This window comes from Hoplias malabaricus, chromosome 7 (assembly GCF_029633855.1).
Source record: "Hoplias malabaricus isolate fHopMal1 chromosome 7, fHopMal1.hap1, whole genome shotgun sequence".
Taxonomy (NCBI): Eukaryota; Metazoa; Chordata; class Actinopteri; order Characiformes; family Erythrinidae; genus Hoplias; species Hoplias malabaricus.
Window position 1 is genome coordinate 32661510 of NC_089806.1, and position 18978 is coordinate 32680487.

Sequence of the window (18978 nt, forward strand, 5' to 3'; positions counted from 1 at the left end):
AAACTAATAAATAATCCCTCCCGTTCAAAGAGAGATTCCATTTCGGAGATACAAGCTTTTGAGAGTAGCAAGAAGCATACTGCATTTTAGCCAGAGACATTAGTTGGAATTTTGCCACTCCTGAAAATATTGCATGACAATCCAAATTTGTTACACAATATATTGCCTAAATAATCTGGACCCACTTGTGTTCACACCTATTGGTGACAGTTATCCAATCAAGCACATATCCATACTGTCTCCATAGGCTGAGATTGAGAACATGAAAACATAGGAATAAAAGAAGTCGTTCTGATTTTTTACTTCATTTTATACAGAGGGTAGAGACTTTAGAGTTGTTCCACATCCTTGTTTGAGTGTCTGTAATCACTGTGCTGAACTAGAGGACAGAGCAAGACAAACACAACGAGTTTTAAAAAGAAGAAATAAGAATTAAAACATTAAAGCAGACTAGCAGCAGCATGCCTAAAGAGGTGAGGTTTTAGAAGAGATTTAAAAGAGTTTAGACTATCTCAGAAAATGTATCATTATCTAAGATCTGGTGACTGGTTTTCAGAGCAAACTACAGCTTGCTGTAGGGAGCAGATTGGACAATATAGAGTTAAAAGTCATACACGACTTGCAGGAAAAGACAAGGCAGGTTTAAGTGCTCGTTTATTATACCCAGGTTAACTACAACGCACTGAGAGGATCACAAAACAGGAATAAACGACTTAAGAGAAGTACTGAAATATTGGGTATACACAAGAACTGGGATTAAGACACAAGCGAAAGTACTTAGCCAAAAAGGTACAAAGGCTAAACAAATAGAGATCTAGGGATGAACACAGAGGGAACTACTACCCAAAGCCCTAAAGGGCACAAGGAACTAGGAAATACAGATAAACTGAAACTAAAGACAGAAACAAAAGCCTAGAACAAGACAGAAACTTTACATCACGCTTACTACAACTAAAGACCAGCGGAATAACCTTCTTTAAAATAAAAGTGCTAAAATAAAAGGGTCCTTTGACCAATGCCATAGAAGAACCACCACTTTTGGTTCCATAAAGAACCATGTTTGTTTAAGAGATGTGTGAGAGTGAAGAACCTTTTAAATGTTTAAAAATTACATTTGATGTAAAGATTCTTTACCAATTTAAATAAAAATAATCATGGAACTAAAAGTGGATCTTCTACGACATCACTCAAAGAAACCTTTGGAGCACCTTTATTTTTAAGAGTGTGGACACTGTGATACAGGACGGCAAACAAATAACAAAGATGACTACAAGAGCAAATACAGATTATGTATGCCTGATATTATTAACATGACAATCAAATGATAATATTGTATTCAAGACAACACCAAGGTTTTATACATGTGCATGATGGAACAGTCAATAAACACTGTAATATGACTCAGCACTTTACAACTTCAGCTTTGCCTGGATTAAGCTTAAGGGACATTGTGTATGCATGATTTGATCTCTTGTAAACACTTATTTAATGAGATGGAAGTGGACAGAACATTGGTTGTTCTGAACAGGGCTGATTAGACAGTGGGAGAACTCTGCTGTGGTGTTTGAACCTTGTGATATTTTGACCAAATCATGTCATCGACCTTTTATTATGACCCCAGAACTTGCCGAAAATGTGCAAAATATGACACATTTAAATATGGCATTATCATAGCATGACACCTTTGCCAAAACATTATGCATGAAAACATAGATCTGAGCTAGATCTGCCCCAGTCAGCCGTAAGTGTTGTTAATGTGTAATGGAGTTAAGTTGTAAATGGAAATGTCTAGGGGCAACAACAGCTCAGCCATGTGGAACTTAAACAAAGTATATTGGCCAGTTCTCCATGCCATCACTTACTAGAGAGTTATAAACTGCATCTGGAAGCAACATTGGAACACAGCTTCAGGAAATGCCTGAGCAGCTGTTAAGCTTTCCCCAGAGGGGTAGACGCTGTTACTTCAGCAAAACAGAATTCTCTATTAATGTCTTTAATTTAGAAAAATGCTGGACGAGCAAGTGTCCAGAAAATATTGGCTGTGTAGCACACATGGTGATAATATATGAACTCTATTACCTGCTGGAGACTTTTTAGATTTGAAAGCCAAAATGACCAAAATTCATTCATTCATTCCTTCATTCATTCGTTTGTTCATTCTCTGTAATTGTTTACCCAGACAGGAAATTAAGACTAGTCTTCAGTTTAAAAAACTGAAGATTGCTGTGAATTCTGCATTTTTATACTTTAATATTTTGCACTTTATTGACAGAACAATCTAGTAGCTTTTTTTTTTCTAGTAGCATATCCTCAGCACAACCTCAGTCAAACATAACATTCAATAAATATTTTATACAGCGTTAGGGAATGAGTTGATAAATTGGCAAGGACATAGAGTATATATATATATATTCACTTTTAGGTGGATGGAAAATAACCTCCATTCATTTTAATAAGAATTATCTTCACTGAAATCTTATACTGCAGTTTTGTCCAGTAAAATGATATCCACTGCTGACTGCTGCAAGAAAGTTTAGGTTTTCTAGTTTCATTTCAAGTCATCAACTTTCTCTCTAGCGCCATCTATTGGGGAGCTGTGATATGTAAAATGGGTGTGGCATGGGCGGGGCTTTCGGCCAAGGGGTTAATGGTAAATGGCTGGATTATAGCTGGAGATCAGGCAGGGCTCATTTAAACTCTAGGCTCTGCAGCCAAGCCCCATTAACAAGTGTCTTTGGGCTTCAGTGGCATTTGCCCTTCCATTAAAACTCATAAGCCAAAGACCCTGCCTTTAAAGGCTTAAGGTATTGTGAGGGCAACACTCACCTTTATTGGCCCATGGGTTTGTAGACCAGTCTGATAGCTCTAAAGCTGGGCTGATACCAGGCCTTTATGGTGCCCTATAGGGTCAGATACCGAAAGCTTAAAAACAAAGGGTCTGATCTCAGATCAGTTCAGGAATGGCACCAGTTTGACATGTTTCACACTGAGATGAGCCAAAAGATTAAAACAACCTCCTCCTTTCTACATTCATTGGCCATTTTATCAGCTCCACAGACTATACAGAAGCACTTTATCATTCTACAATTATGGACTGTAGTCCATCTATTGCTCTGCATATTTTTAAGCCCCTTTTCACCCTGTTCTTTAATGCGCAAGACCATCACAGAGCAGGTATGAGTGGATCAGACACAGCGGTGCCGCTGGAGTTTTTAAAGCCCTTAATTTCACTGCTGGACTGAAGTAAATTTTACTGTAAAATAACAACAGCTGTGTTTGCCAAATATACGGTCAAAATGTATATGACATTACAGTATTATTTTTGCCAATCATAAATTTTACATTCAAAAACTGTTTTGTTAACAGTACTTTTATGTTAAAAAACAGATATACACCATATAAACCCCATAACATTTACATAAAACAAACAAAGAAACATTGCTTTGCCATAAAATGAACATGTAAATGGTGTGACAAATGAGAGAATGCAGACTGAGCTATAGCCCAACTGCATATATTGCCATACAGCATCCTATATTCAGCCTTTAAAAGAAGGTATTGCCAAAAGAAGCAAAGAAATGTGTAGTATCTGGGTGCCACACTCAGAAACACAGGCTGATGGTGAACTTTCCTGACCAAAACACATCCTGTCACAACATGTACAGAAACACAAAAACACACACAAAAAATACACAAAATAATCACCTCAATGCAACCCAAAATCAAAAAGTCTCAAAGACAGAGAAAAACAAAAAAACTCACAGAAAATATGGAGCAGCAAGGCATGCTGGGATCTGCCTAATGAGTCTCAGCTCTTCCCAGTCATTGGACACTTGTACCAGCCCTAATGGTTTTTGCATTTAACAGTGAAATAATGTAAAAAAAAAAAAATTACAGTAAAGTGATGTAAAAATTAGTGTTTTGGCTGATAAAAATATTTACGGTATTTCACTGTTACAGAAACTGTTTTCAACCTTTTTTAGAGTTTACAGTCATTTACTGTCATAGTTTTACAGACATTTTCAGACATTTTTACAATTCAGAGCAACAGATGGACTACAATCTGTAATTGTAGAAATTAAAAGTGCTCCAATATGATCAAGGAAGTTAATATTGACAATGAGTGTAGTTACAAGGAGGGGATGTTTTGGCTGATAAGCATATATTGTTTGTGGTCCACACTTTCATGCAAACAGCATATTGTTTGTACACAGCACATTGATGCTGTTCTGATGGATGAGGTACAGCATCCGATTATATTTATATACTCCATTTCATCTGTACCCTTCTGAGCAGAATGAGTGTGTGCCATGTTTATAATTTCCCCTCCACAAAAGCGATGTTATTCAGCTTTTGAAATGCCTTTCCCCGAGTCCCATTCCTTCTTTTCTTTTTTTTTTTTCATCGTTCAGTTCACACCAGCAAACAATTGCAGCTCCTTTCAGGCTGTCCAATGTCCACACACTTCTGCAGAAACATGTCACGAAGCTCCACGTTCATCACTGGCACCTGGAGCCTTTTCCGCCCCCAGCCCATCTCTGCAGTTCAGCTACAGTGATTCCAGCGCATTTACCTCATTCAGCAGACAGTGGCAAGAGGACTTTGTTATGAGAGAACGCAGGCGCACTCTGAGACAGACACGTCCATCTCCCAGCCCTTTGTTTTCACCGAGATGACTCAGAGGAGACACACAATCCCATTAGGGTTTTTTTTTTCTTTTTACACCTCCGCTCTGCTCCAGCTGTAGGGCAAGAAAGCAGAGGTTTTAACACTAGGTAACACAGTCAGAATCAGAACCTCTGTTTGATGTACAAAAATGTGTCCAAGAGCAGGTTAAAGCAGGGATTTGCCATTTTACATCAACATTAAGCAAATAATATTATATATATAGGGGTGGCATGGTGATGCAACAGGTAGTGCCACATTCACAAAGCTCCAGGGCCCGCTCCGGGTGACTGTTTGTGAGGAGTTTGGTGTGTTCTCCCTGTGTCGGGATGGGTTTCCTCCAGGTGCTCCGGTTTCCTCCTACGATCCAAAAATTTGGATTGGTGACCCAAAAGTGTCTGTAGCTGTGAGAGTGTATGTGAATGTGTGAGTGTGTGTCACCCTGTGAAGGACTGGCGCCCCCTCCATGGTATGTTTCCACTTTGCGCCCAGTGACTCATATATACACAGTCCTGTACAAAATGCACAGTATATACACAGTACTGTGCAAAATGTACCTATGCAAAGAGATATAAAAAGCTATTTATCTCACCAGTAAGTGTTTATTTTAAAAAAACAAACAAGCAAACAACATGTAACGTCCAACATTTGAATAAAAGCAAATAAGAGTATTTATTTAAGTGACTGTTTGTTTAACCTTTTCCAAATCTCTACTCGTGGCAGTCCGTGTTTTTTGAGGGTATCACCCAATACCTTGTTTTACTGGTTAATAAATAATGATTGATAATGTGTTATAAATAATGTGTGCAGTTGATTTAACAGATTCATACAATCAAGGAGCATCTGAACAAAACATTGTTCTTCAAACTCATTCACACCTACAATTTCAAAAAAATGTTATATATATCTTATTTGTTTTATATATTTGTTTTTATTGATTTATTGTGATTATATATAACATTTATTTTTGGCCTGGATATGTAATGGGGCAAATGAAATACAATATATATATATATATATATACAAACACACCCACACACACACAGACACACAGTGGTTATATACAGCCATGCCTCAGTCCAGCAATCTTTCTTGCAGAAGCATCCGTTGACCTTATTCTCTTTCCAATCAGGTCCATTCCAGTTTTTTGAAGAGGTCTTAATGAGTAAGTCTCAGTACTGGGTGGAAGTGTAATTCTCAGCCTTGAAGATGCTAAATTAAATTCAATCTTATCTTCAGTGCAGGGTCATTTCCCAGTAGTGTGTCTGTGTCCCTGTGCGTGGGTGTGTGTGTGTGTGTGTGTGTGTGTTTATCTTTTTACACCAGAGAAGATTTGATACGTTTATAATCATAGCATAGCAAAATTGCAGTTCTTAAAGATTCATCCAGTCCTCCATTGCCAGAATATATATTTTTTTTTCCTAAGGGGGATTTTGTGAAGGGGAGAAGCTCATTGTGGCCACTGCTCCCTCTTCACACAAAATCTTCTCAGGTGAGATCTTCCCAGGACACCAGGACCCTGAGGCTGATTACTAATGACTTTGTAAGTTCTACGGACTGAGGTTCTCACAAGTATAGTAGTACATATGAGAGTGTCTGGGTGTGTGTATGACTTGCCTCTCCCAGGAGCATGGCTGCAGGTGTAGTAGCTTCACCTTCCCCAGGTGGTAACACGTCATGTGTTAGCACTGGAGAGAGAGCAGATTGGGCCCCGGAGATCTCCACTCCATGCTCGGTTTAGTCTGGATTAGCTGAGTCAGGAAAGTGGCATTTCTGAAACATTAGCTGGAGCCTTCAGGGCAGCCTCCGGTGGGGGGGGGACTCACTCATTTACACTCATGCATATTCACCCTCCCTTACCTAGTCTTTCTCCCAAAACCTCACACTGCTGATCATTTCAGGGTTTGAGCAGATATCTGATGGACATTTACAGTTACTGCTGTTTTCCTAAATACATACATAGTGTGAGTGACTTGGTGAGTGTGTGGTGCCCTAGGATGAATTGGCTGGTTGCTACATTGCACCCAATAATCGCAAGTGGAATGATGTGGTAACAGTACATGAGGGAATGATTAGTGAATGAATGAACTAAGTTCTATAGCACAATACATTTAATACATATAAACACATTTGACTTATTGACCTCAAGAAAGCTGCAGTTGTGAGGCATATTCTTTTGTGGCAGTATATCAGTGATTATTTCCTTCGGTTTAGTCTAGAAATGGCAACGCCGTACGCAGCATTGCTACCAAATATTGAGGTGTTCTGTATTCCACCACAGGAAGACATGCTGAAGAGGTGTTCTGAGGATGAGAAGAAGCGTATGGAGATCACTACTCACTTCCAGAATACTCTGGTGGACATCCAAAACCAGATCGAGCTCCACAGCAACCGCAACAACAAACTGTGCCAAGAGAACAGCGAGCTGGCTGAGAAACTCAAGCACATCATCGAGCAGTATGAGCAAAGAGAAGAGGTACAGGCAAACACACTCTCCATTTTTTATATATAATGTGGCTGTGGCTCTAAAATATGTGTAGTTACACATCAATAAACATGTGATGACAAACTGTTAATATTAGATTATTTGATATTTACTGTATGCATGTTATTCACATGTATCACTTTGTACATTACAGAAGTCATTTATTCATTCATTCATTCATTATCTGTAACCACTTATCCAGTTCAGGGTTACAGTGGGTCCAGAGCCTACCTGGAATCATTGGGTGCAAGGCAGGAATACACCCTGGAGGGAGCACCAGTCCTTCACAGGGCAACACTGACATGCAGATAGACATTCACTCACACCTACAGACACTTTTGAGTCACCAATCCACCTACCAATGTGTGTTTTTGGACTGTGGGAGGAAACCGGAGCACCCGGAGGAAACCCACGCGGACACGGGGAGAACACACCAACTCCTCACAGACAGTCACCCAGAGCGGGAATCGAACCCACAACCTCCAGGGCCCTGGAGCTGTGTGACTGCGACACTACCAGAAATCATTTGTCACATGTGTTATGAGGTGAATTATTGCATTTAATAATAATGCAACTATCCAAACAATTGTGATGCTTAAAACATGAAAAAATGTATGCTTATGCATATAAGAGCGTTTACATAAGGTGTTTTACAGTAATCCATTCGCAACAATGGATTCTCCCCAGTTGTTACATTGTTGTGAACATGTAATTACACAGTTAAAGAGACAATAGACAATGGAATCAGCATTAAAAAAAAACTGAGCTGGTAGCTTCATCTTGCTAGTTAGACTGCGGTGATAGTAGGCCTCTAGCTGTTCATTATTGGTTGGTTGCCTTGTGGGTGGTGAACCACAATCATCTCAGCAGTGACACTGATGTGTAAAACCTCGGCAACACCACTGTCTGTACTATATTGGACCAACACCACACACACTACCAATGTTCCACAACACAAATAATACCTCAAAAAGCCCCGTAGTTGGAAACTGAACAGGATGGATGAAGTAGACCGTGGCTAACATCAACAGAGAGGTTATGGCCTGTAATGGGACCTATAAGGTAATTTCAGGTCATAAAGTAGCCAGTGAGTGTGGTTCTAATAAGGAGGCATGCTGAGTGTATCTAGTGGTTTGGGGCCATTTTTTTCCTGCTTCTGTTTGTAATAAACATTGCTGGTAGTCCTCTCCCTGGCACCAACAATCTCACAGGGCAAATGCTGTAAACATTTACAGTTACAGCACTTCACAGACAGCTTTATCCAGAGTGAATAACAGATGTGTCCGTCTACTTGGAAAATGTTGGCTTTACGCTAGAGCAAATAGGTCAGAGTCCACTGGGTAAAAGTGGTGAGCCATGAGTGACATAGTTTTCAGCTCAAAACATGAATGTAGAAGCTCTGTCAAAAATGAAGATGCAATAATGCTATTACCATTATGATCTAATATTCATTTCTGTTAGCTCTCCTTTATTCTAGTATTATGTTAGCACTAAATTAAAGACAGCGCACATGATTATTACATTATTCTGTTGTAAGTGGCACCACGACCCTGAAATAGAGAAGCGGAAAAGAAAATGTATGTATGTATGTTGTAAGTGGGTATCTAGTTTCAGTATGTGAAAGCTCTCAAAGTTATAGCATTATTGTATTAAAATTATTTAGAATTAAACAGTGCTTTAGAAAGTCCTGATGTAATGAGGCCCACAAAGCAATGTTCACAAATGTTTTTTTCATTCAAAACCATACATTCCATTGTTATGTTTTGTACAAAGGTAAATAGCATTGAATCTCTCCGTCTGTACAGAAACCAGTTTTCCCCTGCTCCACCAGCCTGGTCTCAACATGAATGTGTACATATTTCATTAAAACTAATACCATAAAAATACCAATCTCTAAAACTGAACATAACTCTAAGTCTTATAAGTCCCAAAAAAGTTAGAAATGGCAGTATTTTCACCTAACAGTTTCAGGGACTGTTTGTGTAATACTTCTTCATGTCCATAATAGGGTGTTTGAGTGAATTTAGCAAAATAGCGCCACCAGTGGACAGGAGCTCCCTTGGTGAATATAAATGCATAACAAGCTAAAATCTGAGCTGCTCTTGGTAGCTTAAGACATTAGGCTCATTCTGCTGGAGTTTCTAATGCAGGGATCACACTACACAAATTTAGCCACATTTTGATATGATTTTGTTGTATCCAATAAATTTACAGTGTTGGAACTGAATATGACCATCGGGGCTGAGTAACGGTGTGTGACATAATCAAAGAACAGTGACGTGGCGTCTGGGACACCCCACGACAACCTGCCTAGTCTTTTCGCTTCGTCTGACATATTCTACAGCATGTTCCTTGACGATGACCAATAGGAGGACAGAGCGCTATCTGGTGCACTATCTGTAAACATGGACAAGAGAAAGATGGAGGCTCTGCCACAGCTGTCAGGTGGAAAAATGAAACTGAGGAAATGCTCTTGATGTGCTAACACAATCCGTTTCCACATTTCACATTCTTCTGTTTAGTTTCGGAACACATAACCACCAGCATCACACACAGCGCTTCTGTAGCCATGATTGACAGTTTCTTGACCCACATCCGCGATAACATCTGAACTCACGCAATGATGCAAACAAAAACAGGTCTCTGTCAAATGAATAGCGTTGGCTGTCAAAAAACCAAGACCCGGCACAAATTTATGACATAATTTGATGTCTAGTCTGACATGGTGAGTGTTGTGAAAGGCAGCTGTTGTAATCAGCCACAATTTCTTAAACATTCATACTTGAAAATAAAATAATGACAACTGCAGATCAATTAAATTTTAATTTAATAATTTTCTTGAGAATGAGCATTTTTGGCTGAGTCTGCTATGTCCAATCACCACGCGAACCCAGCAGTGCAGAAAAATCGAGAATTTTTTTAATGCTGAGATATTAGGTCAGAATATTTTGACCTTTTTTTTAAATCTAAACATTCTGACTTTATTCTCAAAATATTCTTACTTTATTTCTTGAAATATTCTGATTATACTCCTCAAAAGGTTCTGATTCAGGGTCGTAGCTACAACTGGGCATGTGTGGGCCTGAGCGAAATGCATTGTTTAGTTTGTTGTTTAGTGTTCTTGGCTGTTTCATGCACGTTCCCATGAGTCAGGTTCAGAACTGGAGAGCAAGGGAGGTGAGTGTGAGACCATGTCGTGTAACCATGTCATAGCTGCATTTTCATCATAAGTTCTGTAACTCTCCATTTTATATTTATATCAGCAGTGTCAGAATATTCTTGATGAAGCCAGACAGTGCCCTGGTTGAGAAAGTGTTGTCTAAAGAACTAATCGACTGCTCCACTGTCTACTGAAGAGGCTTCATACCTCTTAGGCTGATGCTTAGGATTGGGCATGATGTCCCTATGCTCATGTGTGGGTGCCATTACACATTATATATATATATATATATATATATATATATATATATATATATATATATATATATATATATATAACTTATACAAAAAACAACATTCAGTCACAAGAACTAGGCTTCAAACTTTAACTCATGTACGGATAGATATAGGCACAAACTCTGTGTGGCTCGGTCGCTGTTTTAATTGCATGGCACATTGCCAAGGAAACCGCATCCAGACAAGCCATAGACCTACTTCGTCCACAGCAAGAACTCGTCCTTGTTTCGGTTTTTGCTTCGTGATTCATGCCCTGTTTGACAGTAAAACCTGCACCTTGTAGAACCTTCTAGCATGGCGTAGTTAATCATATGAGAATCCACCGAGGGAACGACGAGCCCAACGTGACGCAGGCTAGGCTCAATCTGTCACGCTGATGGGGACCATTGAGACCACTCACTCACAGCTGTGTATTACAAGGGAGAAAAACACACTTCTTGTCGTTTAGTTGGAGTTTTTAAGCCATGGAATCTGAGATGTGTAGCTCTACTGCCCCCACCTGGTACAGGCAGGTCAGCACAGCCAACACACTGGGGAGTGTAGACATTATATATGCTTAGATATTACTAAAGCTTAAATAGATATTAAGTCCTTACAGCTTTGTAAAGGAGTGACGGAACAGCACTTTACCTTAAATCCACAGTTAAATTCTAGTTAGCGTGTGTGCGTGCGTGCGTGTGTGTGCTGCCACTCTGGGTTAAATGTGGATGTCTGATTTCATCATACTGCTGTACAAATAGGATAAAGCACATTTCATGTTAAAATACACTCTCAGAAAAAAGGTACAGTGCAGGTACATTACTGGTCACTAAAGATACAAACAGTACAAATCTACCTTTTAAAGGTATAACAGTAGGTTTAAAGTTTAGTTGTGTTCCCTAAAGGTACATTACATGCTCTTCTACAGAAAGAGAGGGGGATATTTATAATGTATAATTATAGATCTGTGTAACATAAAAGAAGCTAACATATGTCCTGGAGATGTTACCACCACAGTGTCAGCAAGATGTACTAACCACAGAGACAACATTTCTGAGAGTGTATGTTGGGATGGTAACATGCTAGTCAACCAGGTTAACCACACAGTGTGACCAGCTTAACCATCACCTGACCAGTATTAACCATATTAAACCAGCTTATGGAAACTTCCAGAATAAGAACCCAAGCATTGTATACATCTTTGGAAAGTACAACCCGGTCTCACACTTACTCATGGTATTGTCACATATATTCGAGACTACAGTTCGTGACATAGTCGCATATTTTCTACATTTTAGGCGACAATATCACAATTATAGGTGTATGGGTAATTACCATACAAACCCTCATGTCAGTCCCCCCGTGTTATGCGACAGTAACACGAAAACTCTTCCTCATTAAGGCGTCATTACCATTCGTTAATACCACTGTCTTATTTTTATTTACGGAAAATATAATGTTACTAATTCATTATTTGCTAAAATATTGAAGCAAATAATGGCTAGAGAAATGTCCTTTTCTGTTTTAACCTTTTGAAAATTAGTCAAAATAACTTTAAGTGAAAGAAATGTTCTTGTTAGAGTTAAAGCTAAAGTAGGACACCAATAATAAGCATTGCTTAGGAGAAATAGTATAATAAAATACTTTATGCCTTTGTTAGAATAACAACCTATGTTATGTAATTCGCATTATGCCTTTTTCTATGATATAGGAGTAATGAAGCCTGTAATGAGGAAGAGTTTTCGTGTTACTGTTGCATAAAATGTCAAAAATATTCAAATATGTCACGAATTGCAGTCTCCTATATATGTGACTATATACCAGTTGGAAAGTAACGTCATTAGTATTAAGGCTCAGTTGCTTTGAGTTTGCTCAAATATTAGTATGAAAATGTTTGTGTGTGTGTGTGTGTGCAAACGTTTGGGTACCCCTGATCAAATCAAGTTTTGTTGCATTAGGGATTTTTAGTTGTTCTTAAAGGATTTAGTGGATACCTGTGTTCAGAATACCCAGTTTAAGAAGATCTTTCTGTCACTGGGAGGACCACTGGTCTCATTTCATTACCATCTGTCCATCTGTACCTGGAACCTAAGGAACCCAAAAAAAAAACCTCTAACGGTAACCTCTGGCTCAGGGAAACTCCACTTTAGTGCGAGGGAATGCCATGTATCCTGTTGCACGTGAAACTCTTACGAACTAGCACAACTCATGAGAGTTCTTTTAAATGATAATAGCCACATACAGCTTTCAGTTTTCACTCAGTTCTCTTATTTTTTTTCCACTCTCATTGGGTCTGCTTTGTATGGTTTAACCTCACATTTGTGCTCTCACATAAAAGACACTGTGGGTGGAGATACTAAGATGAAGGGGTGGTACAATTCCTATGATCCTAAGACTGTCAAGCCAGTTTTTCGGATGTCAGAAGAGCTGGCTTGTTTGTCTAGTTTTGTAGAATGTGTAGTTGGTGTGCTCCCTAGTGCACTGAACTGTACTGAAATCAGTGGAGATGGGGAGGGAGGTGGTTTCCTACCCATCTCCAAAAGTTACTTGGTGCAGTGTATGTAGTGCTGAACCCAGAGTAGCAACAACAGAGGCTCTACTGTCCCTATTACATGTCAGTGGAGCCTCATAAATATTTTGACATTGTAAATTTCAGGTACGTAGCGGCCCTTTAACTGAATTCAAATTTTGCACCCCACTGGCACAAGACAGATACCTATGATTGAGACTTTGTTTTACTGTAACTCTCCATGTTCTTTGTCCTTATCTCTGACACAGAGTTTAGAGAAGGTCTTTAAACAGAGAGATCTGCAGCAGAAACTGGCCGACGCCAAACTGGAAGAAGCAAATCTGCGACTGAAAGAGGCAGAGGAAAAGCACAGCAGGGAAAAGGAATATGTGAGTCACACAGAGCCCTTATTTCTGCCCTTCTACTGTGCCTCAGGCATCTCTTTTATTCAGTGTGTGTTTAACACAATTTTCTATGTGTTCAGAGTTAATGTAGTGATGTATCACGGTGAACGTTGCATATTTGGCCAAACCAGTGGTTCTCAAACTGGGGGGGGGGGTCACTAATATGGACACTTATTAGGTGTTGTATAATGGTTCATGCATATTTAATAACAATCATGAGCACAGTGTCTTTACTCATCTATTTTATACAAAAAAAAACGCTGTCTGAACAATCCCAATAACTCAGTGAACTAAGAATATTTGTAGGTCACTGAAAACATTTCATTCATTCATGCAAGTCTTTATCCAGTTCAGGGTCGCGGTGGGTCCAAAGCCTACCCGGAATCACTGGGCGCATGGCAGGAACACACACTGGAGGTGGCGCCAGTCCTTCAGAGAGTGACACACACTCACATTCACCCAAACATATGGACACTTTAGTAGCCAAAACCGACACAGACACAGGGAGAACACACCAAATTTACACCTTGAATTCTCAGAAGTTCCCTAGTTTTCAGGTTGATTGAGTGTTATGGTGCTTTTCAGTTGCATGGTACCTATACTCTTCTCAACTCTACACAGCTCTACTCACTTCACAGTCCCTGGTCCCTACTAGCAAAACACAGTCTTTAATAGAAACTGTGGTCTTTGGAAACCATAACAAAAAAAGTGTATTCACATATTTTTTGGATTTTTTGGAATGGAACACAGCTTCGCCCATAAGTTCATACAAATCAGTTTAGAGTCAGATTAAAGCAAATGTGAATCCTATTGTAGTGTGAAGATTACAGATGGTTAGTTTATGCTGAATGTCTGCATTTCACTGTGACTGACAAGTATCTCTGGCATATCAGTGCCCTGCAAGGTTTACACATCACGTTTAGTCCCTACTCAGGTTATTTGGAACCATGAGCCAGCAGGGACCTTATAGAAAGGCAACGAAAAAATAAGTCCACTTGAGCTGAAAAGTGAAAATATGACATACCTGAGCTGAAAAGTTACATACCTTCAACACCACACTTGTAACAAAATTTTGTTGCTCTCCCAAAGAACAGGGTATAGAAGTCAGCAAGATTGTTATTGCCATAGCCCTTTAATGATGTAACCGCATTCAGTTCTGCCAAATACTATGTGGACACCTACCCAGAGCTAACTCTCAACCCCTCACTCAGTGGGCCTACCAGGGGAGTTATTAGAACATGAGAGGAGGGGGGAGACAGGGATAATCGCAACTAATAGAATAGACATACAACACATTCGCCTCAAACAGCTGGAAACTACAACTGTAAACACATTAAAACCCCTGAGAGTGCATCATGGGAGTGTATGATGTTATCCACTGCTCCCTTTCTGCCCCTTGCATGCACACACACACCCACACAGTGCAAGTTGAGTGCATGTCACTGAACATCAATGGCAACAGCTCAATATTTTGCCCCAGGCATTCCGGCAGTAGTTAATGTTGAACCCTGTATTCCTTTTTTTTTTTACTATGAGTAATAGCTGACACTTGCAAAACTGTGCTCCATATATTTTAGATGTGTGAGCTTACTGGGAACCCAGGTTGAGAACCACTGCCTTCAATGACTCCTTGAACAGTGATTATGTGATGATTCCAATAATAAAAGTCGTGCATGAAGACAACAACACGAACATCAGAGGAGGTCACCCATGTTAATATCTCACTGTCTTTGTTGCTAGTTGCTTAAAGAAGCAATTGACAAAACAAAGAAATGCTTCACAATGAAGGAGCAGGAGTTACAGATGAAGAAGCAGGTAAAAGCAAAGTGCTCTGTCTCTTCTCTCTCTTTGTGTGTCTTTGTGTGTTCGTCTCTGTGTGTTTGTGTTTTTGTGTCTTTGTGTGTGTTTGTGTAAATGCAGTTACTGACTCACGCTGCAGAGTGGAAGCTACAGACTAAAGAGCTGAAAGAGCAGCACACTGTGATGCAGGCTCAGGTGAATATCCTCTGCAGTGTTTACTCAACCTACAGCTCTTTAAAGCAACCTCTCCCAGAGGCTTTACTGTAGAGATGAATATGGAAATAATATAATAAAATGTGACAATGCTTAAGGTGCAGTATTCATCACAAATGACAGCACTTAAGAGGCTAAATAACAAAAGCAAGGGCTTCACAGTGGAGGAGTTAAGGGGCTCTTTTAAGGAAAGATACTGCATAAGCTAATAAAAAGCTTTTGGAAACGTGAAGAGATGGAGACAGCTCAAGAATGCAGCCAAAGCTATGGGAAAAACCTCTCAATCCAAACAATTTTGAAGAGTAATTATCCATGCTAGCTGTTTCTTTGACCAATAATACTTTCTTTAAGCTGTAGTCAAGAAGAACAGTCTGAGAAATGTTCCCAAACAAGCCACTTGACAATGAAGCAGCTCTAGGAACATTTGAGGAACCAGAGGTCTACAAATCTGGAAAATACATCCAGGTTCCAGGCCGAGATGTTAAAATGGCCAGCCAGTTTGACACAATAGCAATTACACCTACAATGTCATACTGGGCCATTCTAAAATCCCAGCCTGGGACCTGGATCAAAGTGGAATTAGGTCTCAGATTTTCTGCAGAATCCCAACATTGAGCTATAGGTCAAGTAATTCTGAATGGTGTGCTGTGACACGGTTAATTGTTGAGTAACTGTCTGACTCAGACTTCTACAGTAAAAGAGTAATGCAGCAAGCCATTTTTCTAGTCTTCCACACCTCACGGTGTTCCTCAGGGACTAGTTGTTGGCCCGATTTCATTCTGACATTAGTATAGCTTTTACAACAGGGATTCAAGCTCCATATGCTGGTGACATTGAGTAACACAGCAGAAGACAATGTTATCAGCAGCCTTCACTAATTCTTTGAGGTCTCCAAATGTTGAGAGGAGTCCAGAAAAACAAGCTCCATCTGCTACTGTTTTTGATATTAAATTTGCACTCTTCTCCTTCTGGATGCTGCGAAGAGTGTTTTAAACTGTTCTTTTATATCGTATCATAAGCTGATTAGCTGGTTTGTTTTAATCTCCCTGAAACTGCATCCATGAAAATAGGTTCCCTGCACCTGGAACCTGGATATACCCACGTTTTTATAGAACTGATGACAGCATTAATCTTGAGCAAACTGAGCAGTGTCCAGAAAACACCTGAAAAATGTTTACTAAGCTTGGAATATAACACTGACATAATCATGTCATGAATATGTTAAATCAGAACACCGTATGCTGTCATGTATTGTCATAACAGATTTTGTTCATTAATGTCATAATAAATGCTATAAAGTTTGATTACATATTTATGGCATGGTTTCATAAAATGTTTAACTGACAAAATTAGCTACATTTGAGCTAAAGTTGGTAACAACTTTGATGTTAAAAATAAACTAAATTGGTATCAGTTACAAGTTACAGTTTGAAATTTGGTTTATATGCATTCATTCATTTATTCAATTATTTACACTTATTTTACCCATTTTTAATTGAGTCCAACCTTTATTAAGGTCTTTCCCAGTCACACCATGTAAACAAGTTGAGGCAATTAGTTGCTTTGAAAAAGTAGCCATATTCCATTCTGAATTTTGGATGTCAAAGTGTTGTTAAATGAAGCTTAATTTTTAAGCTATTGTTAATGATGGTAATAAATACATATACATTCATAGAAAATAATAAAACATTTAAAAGTACAGAAGAAAATGTGAGCCTAATTTTCAACTAAATAGACTAAAACTAACAATAATTATATTAGATTAAAACAAATACACATTTAAGAGAGAAGACTAAAATTAAATCAAAATCAGCTGCCAACATTAATACAGCCCATCAACCAGGAAGATGTTGGGCAATTAGGGTTCTCCTGCAAGTGTGTTGAGCTGTAAAGTGGCATTAAGTTAGCAGTGGTTTGAAATTGCACTGAATAACAAAGGGGGCGAAAACCCTCTTAAAATATAGTAATTGTTAAGAATAGGAAATGTTTGCTGTAACATCTTTCTGGTTAAAGGTACCACTTTGTGCAACATTAATGTAATGTATTAAACCTAGATTACAAGTGGAATCATATGAATAACAGTTGTATCATGCATGTCATTATCATTGTCTGATTTCACACATTTGTTTAAAATTGTTTTGCAGTACTTGACAGTGGATTGTGATGTTTTATCAGCTACCTCATGCAACCCTGCTTAACAAGTGCAAGAAATACTTAAGAATTTTTAATTCCTTCAGTTTATTTCATTGCAGTTTTGTAGTATTTTATAATCATGACTAATGGCTGAAAGCCAAATTAAGCTAAGAAGTGTTTGCACTAATCTGAATGCAAATGTGAACCATGTGGTCTCCAGGAATCCAGGCAAAATGACTTCACACACACACACATACACACAGTCAGTCTGACAGTGAGCTGATTACAGTGAAGCCTGTTTCAAAGCTGTTTTTTCTCTCCACTTTTTCAATCCCGCCAATGAATTATTCACAAGTATTTCCCACCAAACCACCAGGTATACAGCCCAGATCACTGCCGATGGCAGAGGACAGTTTGTGCAGTTATGAAGACAGTGAAACTTTTATGGTCACTGGATTAGGAGCATCTACCTTCTATCTACACTTTTTCATTTCATCCTGTTCTTCAATGGACAGCAAACCCAAAGGACCCCCACAAAGCTGGTATGATTTGGGTGGTAGATGACTAACAGCATGGCAGTGACACTTATGTTGTGGTATTGTGTTAGTGTGAGCTGTGCTGTAAGAGTGGATCAGACACAGCAGGGCTGCTTGAGTTTTTAAGCTCCTCAGTGTCACTGGACTGTGAATATATTCAGCCAGCTGCATCCTGTGTTCACTAATGGACTAGAACACAACCAATGCAAACTCTCATGAGCTACTCTCACTGACTTTACATCTACAAGGTGGACCAAGCAGGTAGGTGTGTCTAACAGAGAGGACAGTGAATGGACACAGTGTTTAAAAACTCCAGCAGCACTGCTGTGTCTAATCCACTTGCTAAAACAACACAACCAAGTCAGTGTCAATGAAGCGTTGAGGATGATCAACAACCCACATCATATCTGTTCTGTGGAGGTCCTGTGGGGGTCCTGACCATTGAAGAACAGGGTAAAATGGGGATAAGAAATTACGCAGAGAAACATGTGAACTACAGTCTATAATTGTAGAACTACAAAGTGCTCCTATATGGTAGGTGCAGCTATTCCTATGGTTCTCTGGAGCAGCTGCACATGGACCTCCCCGCATTGGGAGCAAGGGTTCTCTGAAGGGATGTGTTGGAATGGTGTTTGTGACCTAGAACTAAACATCCAACATCAGGACAAGAGCTCCTATATGTTTAAGTGCCATCAAATCCTTATATACTACACAAAACATAGTTAAAAGCCTTCTCACTAGTTCGAGGTGCACTTAATTCGCAAACAACTAGACTTCAAACTTGACTTTAACTCGTCC

The 18978-nt window shown here is 39.2% G+C and overlaps 1 protein-coding gene across 1 annotated transcript in view; it reads left to right on the forward strand.

The window, feature by feature from the left end:
• The window catches only part of txlnba (taxilin beta a), a 38958-nt gene that overhangs the window by 15667 nt on the left and 4313 nt on the right, over positions 1-18978 (forward strand). The window contains exons 5-7 of the mRNA XM_066677362.1: positions 6947-7141; positions 13364-13483; positions 15419-15493. Coding sequence (XP_066533459.1) covers positions 6947-7141; positions 13364-13483; positions 15419-15493 — 390 coding nt within the window. The remainder of the gene's footprint in view (positions 1-6946; positions 7142-13363; positions 13484-15418; positions 15494-18978) is intronic.